Source organism: Lycium ferocissimum, chromosome 6 (genome assembly GCF_029784015.1).
Source record: "Lycium ferocissimum isolate CSIRO_LF1 chromosome 6, AGI_CSIRO_Lferr_CH_V1, whole genome shotgun sequence".
Lineage (NCBI taxonomy): Eukaryota > Viridiplantae > Streptophyta > Magnoliopsida > Solanales > Solanaceae > Lycium > Lycium ferocissimum.
Window position 1 is genome coordinate 66,316,719 of NC_081347.1, and position 11,615 is coordinate 66,328,333.

General features: G+C 37.8%; 3 protein-coding genes and 2 pseudogenes across 3 annotated transcripts; 2 read left to right on the top strand and 3 right to left on the bottom strand.

The window, feature by feature from the left end:
- Nucleotides 1-1,065: 1,065 nt before the first annotated feature.
- On the bottom strand, nt 1,066-1,993 carry LOC132061552 (uncharacterized mitochondrial protein AtMg00820-like). Its single transcript, XM_059454343.1, has 2 exons — nt 1,678-1,993; nt 1,066-1,301 (listed from the first exon to the last, which is right to left on the bottom strand). Exons 1-2 carry the CDS (start codon nt 1,991-1,993, stop codon nt 1,066-1,068), a joined length of 552 nt encoding a protein of 183 aa, XP_059310326.1.
- A 910-nt stretch (nt 1,994-2,903) lies between these two features.
- Nucleotides 2,904-3,914, bottom strand: LOC132060920 (uncharacterized). The gene is made up of 2 exons (XM_059453813.1): nt 3,466-3,914; nt 2,904-3,226 (listed from the first exon to the last, which is right to left on the bottom strand). Exons 1-2 carry the CDS (start codon nt 3,731-3,733, stop codon nt 3,192-3,194), a joined length of 303 nt encoding a protein of 100 aa, XP_059309796.1. The 5' UTR covers nt 3,734-3,914; the 3' UTR covers nt 2,904-3,191.
- Nucleotides 3,915-3,982: 68 nt separating this feature from the next.
- On the bottom strand, nt 3,983-5,207 carry LOC132061553 (uncharacterized; annotated as a pseudogene).
- A 1,560-nt stretch (nt 5,208-6,767) lies between these two features.
- On the top strand, nt 6,768-8,386 carry LOC132061554 (UPF0481 protein At3g47200-like). The gene is made up of 2 exons (XM_059454344.1): nt 6,768-7,250; nt 7,535-8,386. The coding sequence occupies exons 1-2, from the start codon at nt 6,768-6,770 to the stop codon at nt 8,384-8,386; spliced, it is 1,335 nt and encodes a 444-aa protein (XP_059310327.1).
- A 1,042-nt stretch (nt 8,387-9,428) lies between these two features.
- The window catches only part of LOC132060117 (probable methyltransferase PMT7), a 109,810-nt pseudogene continuing 107,623 nt past the window's right edge, over nt 9,429-11,615 (top strand).

The following is an 11,615-nucleotide window of genomic DNA, read 5'->3' on the forward strand; positions in this document are numbered from 1 at the left end:
TTTTAAGAGTTTAATCCTTATTTCAATATAACTACTCAATTATTGAAATACTTTTCCTATGCATAATTATGTGAGTCTTAAATAAGGAAAGAGAAGGAGCTTTTGAGAAAAATTGCATTACGCTTTTTTTGGGTTACAATAGAATTTAATATACACCTATACCTATAAATTTAATATCAACGAGGACAATGAAAAACTGTAAAAGCAATAAAGAAATATATTAGAAATGAGGATTGAAAGAATATTTTCCGTGGTTTCCTTTCATTCCTTGAAATGGTTAATATACAAAAATATCCTACTCAAAATAGGAGAGTACAAAATATTACAAAATATTCTAACCTAAACAAGAGATTAAAAAATATTTACATAATCTATCACACCCCCGCAGTCGAAACGGGAGGTTTACGAACGCTGAGAGGCGTCACGAAAATCTTCAAAAAGGACCTGAGGAAGACCTTTAGTGAAAATATCTGCAATCTGATATCGGGACGGGACATGAAGGACCCGAACTTGTCCCCGCGCAACCTTCTCACGCACAAAATGAATGTCCATCTCAATATGTTTGGTGCGTTGATGTTGCACCGGATTACCAGACAGATATATGGCACTCACATTGTCACAATATACCAACGTAGCTTTGCGAACCGAACAATGTAGTTCTAATAAAAGATTGCGAATCCAGCAAGACTCAGAGACAACATTAGCTACACCCCGATACTCTGCTTCAGTGCTAGACCGAGAAAGAGTTGGTTGTCGCTTTGACGACCAAGAAATCAAGTTGTCACCCAAAAATACACAATACCCCGACGTAGAACGACGAGTGTCCGGACAGCCACCCCATCGCATCGGTGTAGGAGACAAGGTCGGTGATCGATGATGGGTAGAGATGCAATCCGTGATCAAGAGTGCCCGAACATACCGCACAATCCGCAAGAGCAAGCATATGATCGTCCCGCGGGTCATGCATATGTAGGCACACCCGTTGGACAAGATATGAAATATCCGGTCTCGTGAAAGCGAGATGCTTGAAGAGCACCTGCGTGACTATGATAATGAGTGGGATCTTCATAAGGAGCACCCAGAAGTAGCACCGACCTTCGGTTTTATGTCAACCGGAGTGAGAGAGGGCTTGCAAGATGACATACCCGCGCGATCAATGATTTCCTGATACTTACGTTGTGAGAGGAACATCCCCCCCTTGTGACGGGTCACAGCAATGCCAAGAAAATCATTCAAAGGACCCAAATCCTTCATAGCAAATTCGGAACCAAGGCTATCCATAATGGAACGACGGAGAGCGTCTGAGGATGCAGTGAGTATAATATCATCAACATAGAGCAATATGTATGCCATTTCGGTCCCGCACGGTAGATGAACAACGAATTATCGGACACACTATTAGAGAAGCCAAGCGAAAACACAAAATCTGCAAAACGTCGATACCAAGCACGTGGAGCCTGCTTAAGCCCATAGAGAGACATACGTAATAGGCAAACATAATCAGGATGTGTGCGATCCCGAAAACCCATAGGCTGATGCATATACACAGTTTCCTTGAGCTCACCGTGAAGAAAAGCATTCTTCATATCCAGTTGATATATGGGCCAATGCTTTGACAACGAAAGACTAAGAATAGTGCGGAAGTTGCCGGTTTCACCACCGGACTGAACGTCTCACCACAGTCAATGCCAACCTGCTGAGTTTTGCCATCACCTACAAGTCGGGCTTTATGCCTCTCAAAATCACCATTAGACTTTTCTTTATGAGTAAAAATCCACATAGAATGAATAACATTAACATTAGGTGGACGGGGGACCAAATCCCACGTCTTATTCCTAACAAGAGCATCAAATTCATCATTCATAGCCATTGTCCAATTCGGGTCACGAAGAGCGGCCAATGGGTTACGAGGTAGAGGAGATTTCACAACCGTGTTATGTAAGTTAAACAGACGTTTAGGCTTGACAATGCCCCGTTGGCTGCGGGTGACCATGGTGGGACGGGGAGTGGGGATCGGTGGCTGGACAGGAGGGCTAGCTGCGGTTGGTAGTCGGTCCAGCTGGGGCTGCCTCACCGTGGGACCGGCGGTACCGCGACGGGGAGGGCGGAGGAGCGAGGGGGGGCCGCCGGCGGGCGGGGAGGCAGTGGAGGGGGGGGAGGGTGCCGGTTTTTGGAGGTGATGAAAAATATAAGGAGAGATCCCTTCATCCAAAAAATCGTATGTATGGGGTGGAGGAGTAGACAAGGTAGCAAAGGGAAACCGAGTCTCATCGAAAACAACATGACGACTAAGGATGATCTTATGTGATGATAAGTCATAGCATTTGTAGCCTCTATGGTTCGATGGGTACCCCAAAAATACACAAGGTGTAGACCGGACTGCGCAACTTATGAATCGTAGTTGACGGGAAAAGAGGGTAGCACAAACACCCAAAGACCCGAAGGTGCGAGTACGTCGGTTCCTTATGATATAAGGCATGGAGGGAGATTTATGGTTCAATAACTTGCTTGGTAAAATATTAAGTAGGTAAGTTGCCATTTGCAATGCATGATGCCAAAAGGAAGGCGGGAGAGAAGCGTGGGCAAGAAGAGTGCGCACGACATTATTGATGGACCGAATTTTCCTTTCGGCCTTCCCATTTTGTGAGGACGTATGAGGACAAGAAAGACAAAAAGACATCCCATTCGACTCACAAAGATGCCAAAAATCATTATTTTCATATTCTTTCCCATATCACATTGGACATTTTTTATTTCTCGTTCAAAATGCGTTCGGACATGGGCCCGAAATTCTAAAAACTTAGCAAAGACATCGATTTCCTAGCTAAGGAAAATTCCACAAATATTTCGAGAAATCATCCAAGAAAAGAACATAATATCGATGACCCATGGAACTTAAGACAGAGAAGTCCATAAATCACTATGAATAATATCAAAAGGCATACAAGTGTTCGAATTAGATGGAACAAAAGGCAACTTAATATGTTTTCCAAGCACGCAAGAACGACAAATACTAGAGCAACTAGAATTATTACATTCAATGCTTCTATTTATCCTAAGAGAATTCAAAACTGACGCTCCCGGGTGACCCAAACGATCATGCCAAAGAGAAGAAGACAAAGCAGCAAAGGTTGATGGAGAATTGGCTTGGTTTGTGATGGTGGTGGTGATGGGATATAGATCTCCCTCTCTCACATCTCATTAGTGGCATCCCCGTCTGAAAATCCTTCACAGAAAACCCATATGGATCAAAATTAACAGACACAGAGTTATCAGTAGTGAACTTTCTAACAGAGATTAAGTTTTTAATGAGTTTTGGGGCGTGGAGGACATTTTTCAACGAGAAAGGAGGGTTTGGGGGAGGCAAATGAGTATGACCACAACTGCGAATTGGAATTGAATGACCATTACCAACAACAATACCATGATGATTATTGCTCAAATTAGAATAAGACGAGAGATTACCATTCGTGGATATCATGTGAGATGTGGCACCGGTGTCCATGTACCACTTCTGGTCCGAAGGATTCAAAGTCATCGTATGCATGGCCGATTCGATGTCCGTGGGAGCATAAGACGGGGCATACATCTGCTGAAACGGGGCAGCAGCATACGCCTGCTGCGGAGGCTGGGGAGCAGGGCCGAGAATGCCCGGCTGTTTGGCCGAGGGCCCTTGCGAAGACGTCGGCCAAGTGGACGGATACGGGCACGGTGGCACGGCCCATTGTGGCATCCATCCCCAAGCATAATTGGGAAGCTGCCACGGCTGAGGAGAAGGCTGACGCGGCCAGCTGCCTGGCGGTGGCTGGTGATTTCCGCCGGTGTGTCCACGGCTGCCGCCACGGCCAGCTTTGCCGCCAGCATTTCCACGGCCAGCGCCGTTCCGACGGCCAGAATTGCGGCTTTTGTTGTTGTTATTTTTCCCCACTGCATTCACGGCATTACCGGACAAATGAGTATTATCAAAAAATTAGTCGAACCCTCACCACCGCGCGTGCCACCATCGCCGAAGGAGTAGAGTGGGCCGCCTGCATCGCCTGTTCTCGTTCCTCCAGAACGAGTGAGGAGCGCGCCTCAGTGAAAGGAGGCAATGGTTTGCTGTGACGAATCTGCATTCCCACACCCTTGAATGCGTCGGTGAGACCCGAGACAAGCTGAAGAACAAGGCGGGAGTGGAAACCGGAGCCCCCACATTTTTTAACTGATCGGAGATGCTCTTGAGCCTCTGACAATACGCAGACGCGTTCGGAAGTCTTCCATCCTAGTTGTAGAGAACTCTTGTTCGAGCATAACGGCACGGGAGTTTTGATGGTCCTGGAAGATATCACGCAAGCGATCCCCGTGCTTCCATGGCCGTTGCTCCGTGTTCAAGAATAGTTGTGAGAGGTCATTCGAAATCGTGGAATAAATCCACTGGAGCACAGTCGCATCAAGGGTCGACCAAAGTTCTTTATCGTCATCGGAGGGAGGGGCCGCCTGCTTCCCTTTCTCTGGTGCGATGATATGGTGTAGGACCCTATGAGATATGGCGTGGATCCTAAACAATTCCGCCCATGTGCCGTATTGTGCATTCTCCATTTCAAGAACCACAGGAATGTGATTACGGATGTTGGAGACGGCGAAAGCGGGGTGGAAGGATGATTTAGAGGTGGACATGGTGGCGGAAAAAAAAGGAGAGAGGTGGCAGCCGACGGAGCTAGGGCAGCGGAGAGGAGAGAGGAGAGGAAGAAGAAAAACCCTAGACTTCTGATACCATGAAAGAATATTTTCCGTGGTTTCCTTTCATTCCTTGAATTGGTTAATGTACAAAAATATCCTACTCAAAATAGGAGAGTACAAAATATTCTAACCTAAATAAGAGATTACAAAATATTACAAAATATTTACATAATCTATCAAGGATAGCGAGGACTCCTCCTCCTCGCGAAGATAAAGGGTTTTTTTTTTTTTTTAACCAATTCAACCCTCCTCTTAATCCTAAAGTCTAAACACAGGGTAGGATCCTGCTGTAATTTTCTCTTTCAATTCTACTTTTGTATTTTGAAGTTGCAATTTGTAATAGTCCCTCTCGTCTAAAAAATTGAGGTTTTAAATTTGGGCACATCTATTAAAGAATTTACTTGCTCCTAAAAATTAAGAGGTGCATTGACTAAAATATCCTTAATTAAGAGGGGCTTTGAACTATAACAAACATTAGATTTGTTCATTGAATTAAGAATGTGTCAAGGGTAATTTTTTTATTTTTTTTTTAAAATAAATACCTTCTTGATGGACTAAAACCTCAATTAATTTGGACCAACTTTTAGAGGCTAAATCCTCAATTATTTTGACCGGAAAGAGTATAGATTTTGTGGGTCATTTGCATTTTTATCCCTATGTTGTATTGGTCTTTTATTTTTGCCCCTCAAATGAAACTTATGCCCTCTGAGGCATAAGTTCTTTAAGGATCCGGCACAAGTTGTACCGGATTCCTTAAACAACTTATGCCCCAGAAGGCATAAATTCCATTTGAAAGACAAAAATTGAAGACCAACCCATTTGAAGAGAAAACCGTGCAATTTTTTGAATTTTTGTCCGTCACATAAATATATTTTATATGGCACTATGATTTCTAGAAAACTTAAATTAGGTATATTTCGGCCTTTTAATATTGAATGTTGTATTTCTTTTGAAGAACAATAACAAGATATTAAAGCTTAATTGAACATAACGTCTAATTTGAGGATGTTATTACATGAATGAAAGACATTCACAAAGATCGAAAATTTATAAGGAAATCCATTATATATTTTATTGTTCGCTGATGTTTTGTTCTTGATTATTTGTTATTGGTTATATTTTATATTCTAGAAATTAGGATTTTACTATAAAATATTAATTACGTACATAGACAACTAAATTTTGTGATTAACTTTTGTTTTCAGAAGTTTAAAAAGTGATATTTTATTTAGTATTTTAGAAGTTATATTAATTTATCTCATTTTCCCATTTATCTTATACCTTATTTTGGAAATTTAATCCTATAAATTTAAAAAAAAAAAAAAAAAGAAGAAGAAGAAGAAGAAGAAGAAGAAGAAGAAGATAGATAGATAGATAGAAAAAGAAGGACGATACAAAGATTATAAAAGTTAAAATTAAACTTCGTGTTGATTTTTTTAAATTTTATTATTCATGAAACTAATATTATATCATAAGATAGAACAATATTTATTACAATAATACGTAAAAGAAATTATATAGTGTTTTCGATTTCTAATTCAGTGTCTTATATGGAATATAATGTTTATTATATAGTTCATTTTGTTAAAGAATTCAATATTTAATCGTGAGTATCATTTCATCGGTAAAATATATGATATCATCCGATTCTGGCAAATAGCACAACAAGGTACCTAAGTCAATAGTTAAACGAGGTTGAAGAATATAAGAAAGAAGCATTCAACCTTGAGAATACTATTGTATCATAATACTATTATATCAAGGAACCCTGAATAATACTACTGTTGGGAAATGTAGATAAGATAAAATTGATTAAAACATAAAGATGAATATTTTTCTTATTAAAATTATATAATTTAATTTTTCACTAGTTATATTATGTTGTCAGTGCATAATATACTTAAACTCATTAGTGTTTTATCATACAAATTTACTTGTAGTGACCTTATAATTACTTACTTGATTATGTAAATACTTTTATAATGTGTGTGCATAAAAATAAACTCAACTAACTTATGTTGCCTGTTCAATCAGGAAAGTATAAGGAAATGACTTCACAATCTGGCGGAATGATGGACATCACAACTTCAGGACTACAAGCTACATCAAGAAGGCGTCAAATACCAAAGGTTCCATTATTCATGAGAATTGACAATCAAAAAAGTGATGACTATGATCCTAAAGTAGTTTCATTGGGACCTTACCACCATGGAAAACCAGAACTCAATTTTGTTGAAGATTTCAAGCCCAAGGCTCTACAAATGTTCATTGATGGAAGTAACAAAAACCAAGATTTCTTCCTTGAAAAAATTCTAGGGGAGATTGATGATTTTAGAAATTGTTACCTCGAAGAATTCGCTAATAAGTATGATGACTATGAATTTGCCCAAATGATGCTCCTCGACTCGTGTTTCATACTAAATGATATCGAAATATCAACAAATCCCGCCTCTAAAAAAAAAACCATCAAGCATCTTGGCATTGCAGTTTATTTGATGACTAGACGTGACCTATATTTGCTCGAAAATCAGGTATCTTGGCATTAATTGCAGTTTATTTGATCACTAGACGTGACCTATATGTGCTCGAAAATCATGTATCAATAGCAGAGCCATCAAACCCCCCCCCCCCCCCCCCCCCCCACCCACCCCCCTTATAGGTCAAATCACTGCTAAAAATGCGTGAATTTCCCAAATTTTTTTAGGGAGGTCTCCCATATTTCCGATGGACCCTCAAAAATTTTCCCTAAAAAATTGTGTTTAATGGTGAATATTACTTTTTTATACATAGATGACCTTTAGTGAAATTTCTGTAGGTACCTTTTCCCATTCTCAAGCTCTTGGTTGAGTTGAAAAACGGCGGTGACCAAGGTAGTGGTTATCATGAATTTGAAGAGAAGTTGAAAAGGTATTGTTCTCAAATGTTCTTCGATAACCAAGCGGACAACATGCTAGCAAAAATGATGGAGAAAGAACCCCATCACCTTCTTGATGTTTTTCGAAGGGTAATTGTCAGTGATGAAGCTAATGTCAGACAATCGCGTTGTTGTGATCTTTGGAGAAAAAATCATCATTTACTACCCAAATCGGCATTGCTCACAAATGTGTTCCGCTCAGTCATGGATTTGAAATCAAAAGGGATTCACTTTAGGCCTAGTGGAATCGATTCTTTAAAAGGTGTGAGATTTACATCTCACTATTACTATGCAAATCTCAAACTCCCATGTTGGTATGTTTCAACATACACTAAAGTATTTTTCATGAACATGATAGCTTATGAAATGTGCCCAAATGGTCCTACTCATTTAACTGTTGTGTCATACATAAATTTCATGAAATCTCTTGTGATTTCACCAAATGATGTGAAAGAATTGAGACAAGAGAAGATTATATTCAACACATTAGGAAGTGATGAAGAAGTGGTACAAGTTTACAAAGGGTTAAAAACTTATGGGGCAGAAGATCAATCAATCTTCAAGAATGTGAATTGGAATATTCAAGAACATTATAATAGCAAAGGGAAGACTTGGATTGCTGAATTAATTGATAAATATTTTAATAGCCCATGGTCTCTAATTGCTTTGGTTGTTACTGCCTTTGTTACTTTTTTGATTGTTGTCCAAATTTACTACGGAAGCCCATTTTATCATTCTCTTCATCTTGAATAAGAGGATATTTTGATTTTATTTTTTATATATGTCTAATTCATTAATTTGTTATGTTGATTCATCCTTACACAATAATAACATTAATTTCAATATTTTATGTTGAAGTTCAGAGTGTTGTTCCAGCTTTCTTCCCCTCACATTCAACTTATTATAGTACACTACCTCTGTGTGCTGAGAAAATACGTTAAAGGATTAAAATTGCTCCTAGACTATGGTATATTCTATCTCTTAATTAGATTTAAATGACTTCTCTATATAAAAGATCTTGGGGTAAAGAGAAAAAAAATACCGAATTTGCCCTTAAACTTTGCGAATGGTCTAAAGTTGTCCTTTAAACGTTGTCGCTTGTCCATAGGGGCAAAATCGAGCCACTTTGGTAACGACAAGGAACGAGACTATTTATTAACAAAGGATAATATTGTTTCATTTCGAATAATCTAAGGATAGTTTTGACCATTTACTAACTTATTATAGTACATCCTACCTCTTTGTGGTGACAAAATACTCAAAAAAATTAATTGAATAACCATTTAGTTACACACTAGCCAAACTAAACTGGTAGGTCTAATAATATATTTGGTTTATCGCACACTTCAGTATTCGTTTCGAAATACCTTATCTCTGAAAAAAAAAAAGAGACATCTTTCTATATTTACAAATAATTTGATATTAAACTTCTCATTTTACCTTTAATGCATAACAAGATTATAGTCATAGAAAAATTTATGACATATGTTAGACCACAAAATTTCAAAATCCTTCTTTTTATTTAAAAGTCTGTGCTCGTTTAAATACGGTCACATAAATTGGGACGGAAAGAGTATCAAACAGAGAACTAGGAAGCTATGTGCAACATACAATAACTTTAGGGTAGTCCTTCGTAATTAAAACAGCTCACTCAAGTTTTATTGCCTTTTATAGAAAGCTTGAAAAAGAAAATAAAAATATATAATCCAAAAAAAAAAAAAAAAAATCACTCTGTACTCCCCTTCGGCTCTTTTCTTGATTATTCTCTTTTAAATTATCAATCTTTTCACCATTATAAATCACTAAAAGATCCAAGATTTAGTGTATATGTAACATTTTTACAAATTACTTACATGGTGCATACCAAAAATCAGTTAATTATGTTGATTAGATCAGTCTTTATAGTAAGCAATTAGTACTATTTTTTTTCATATAGAAGAGGTTAAAAAAAAAAAATGGGTGGTGGATCTTGGATAAACATAAGGGCATTTGATTGGAATACAGGACAAACAATTATAGTAACCCTTTTAGTAATGGTGGGATCTTTTTATAGTGGTACACTGTTTGGAAAAAACACATCTTTTCCAGTTCAACAACAACAATTGTCTATTGCTTCAAATTCCAGTTCCTCAGAATCTAATTATGGTTAATACTCCCTCCGTTTCAATTTGCTTGTCTGGTTTTAGCTTGGCACGGATATTAAGAAAGTAAAAGAAGACTTTTGCGTCTTGTAGTCTTTAAATTAAATATATGTGAAATGTACGGAAATATCCTTTAATCTTGTCGTGTTAACATGCCATATGGAAAGTTGAAATTGAAGAGTTACCAAAAAAGAGAAAAAGATGTTCTCTTTTAAATGGATTAAAAAGGGAAGTAAGACGAGCAATACTATTTTTGTCCCTCTTTGTGAACATATAAAGTTTGTATCTTTGAGTGTTGATGAAGAAAATGCTGAGTGTATTTGAGTTATAGAGGAAGAAAGTCGTGTTCTTTGTAAGATTACTAGTGTTTAAGATATAATTTAAGTAAATAAAAGTGTGCATTATCTAAGGGGTAGTTTGGTAGCTGTTAGAGTTATGCAGGGATTAGTTATGCAGCGTTTATGCAAGGTTTAGTTATTCATGTACTCCATTTTTTATCCATCTTCTATCCTGCATAAAATAATACATATATTCTCTCATAACTTATACATGTATTAGTTATGCGTGTTTCTGAATTGCTAACCAAACACCATATTTGGTGTGTTGAATTTTATACATAAGAAAAAAACACTACCAAACATGGTACAAGTTATGCAGGTTTTAATACATGAATAAATCACCTCCTAACCAAAGAACCAAATGACCCCTACTAGTTTAAGTTTTTTGATGAAATGGTCACACAATTCAATATGGTATCAGAGCAGCAGAGGCAGTGGGTTCAAGTCGCACCGCCATCCATTATTGAATATAAACGTGCTTGGTCCATGAAAAAATAATCAGACCTGCACGTGAGGGGGCGTGTTAAAGATATAATGTAAGTAAATAAAAGTGTATATTCTATAACAACTTAAGCTTTTAAATGAGATGGTTACACAATTCAATTAGTATTAGCTGTCACATTCTCTTCGGGGCTGGGTGCCGGAAACAGAAAGACGGAATCTTTGTTGTAAAGTTATTGAATCTCTTTTCTGGGTGGCTAATAATAGAAAGAGGAAATCATTTATAGTTGCTTTAAGAAATGGCTGATCCTTATTTGTGTTTGGTTAGTGAAAATGGATATGTTTTTCGCCAAAAGTTGTTAAATTTTCATTGTGGATGGTTAAATTGGAGAGAGATATGATAATTAAGAGCTGTTTCACTTTTTTACTCGAGCAATATAAAATCCTCAATGCAGAAAGAACTAATATTTATTGTTGTTATTTAGTGTCTCTAGGCAAGTAATTCATGGTTGTTTTGATTTAGTTGTACTAGACAGAACCAAAAGCGGTGTACTCTGATCTTATAGGACAGAGATACAGCTCTAATACTTCGTGTTTAGGAAATATAGTGAGGCGGGTCATTAATGGCTTGGCTTCTATTTTGCTAAGTAGTTTGGTAGACAGTTTGAATTTGGTAAGGGCACTTTTGTGGTCGGAAGTCGGACAATGTTCAATAGAGGGGCAAATAAATGATTGTCGATTGTGTTATGTCCAACAGGACCAAAAGTGATATCCCTTGACCAGAAAGAACTCACTGCTTTGTTAAAGGCTGTGAAATAAGCTTTATGCAGTGACTGGGTTTCGTCTGCTGGATAGAGCAGTGTCTATACACTTAAACCTGGGGGATGATTACCTCGAAACATGGCAGTGACGATAAGGGGACTGGATTTGGCGTGAGAATTTTATCATCAGAAACTTTTGTTTTATAAGGTTTAAGGCGATGGTTGGATCGCCTTGCTTGAGGGTTGATGCAGATTAAGGTACCTAGTATTATACTAATTAACATAATATACACATGCAACA

What these genes read in the sequence shown, in the direction of transcription:
- LOC132061552 (XM_059454343.1), bottom strand. Translation starts at nt 1,993, where the DNA reads ATGGTCACCCGCAGCCAACGGGGCATTGTCAAGCCTAAACGTCTGTTT. An exon ending in GCAGGTTGGCATTGACTGTG is followed by an intron (nt 1,302 to 1,677) that starts GTGAGACGTTCA and finishes CTGCATCCTCAG; the next exon opens with ACGCTCTCCGTCGTTCCATT.
- LOC132060920 (XM_059453813.1), bottom strand. Translation starts at nt 3,733, where the DNA reads ATGCCACAATGGGCCGTGCCACCGTGCCCGTATCCGTCCACTTGGCCG. An exon ending in TCACATGATATCCACGAATG is followed by an intron (nt 3,227 to 3,465) that starts GTAATCTCTCGT and finishes TTTTCTGTGAAG; the next exon opens with GATTTTCAGACGGGGATGCC.
- LOC132061554 (XM_059454344.1), top strand. Translation starts at nt 6,768, where the DNA reads ATGACTTCACAATCTGGCGGAATGATGGACATCACAACTTCAGGACTA. An exon ending in TATATTTGCTCGAAAATCAG is followed by an intron (nt 7,251 to 7,534) that starts GTATCTTGGCAT and finishes AAATTTCTGTAG; the next exon opens with GTACCTTTTCCCATTCTCAA.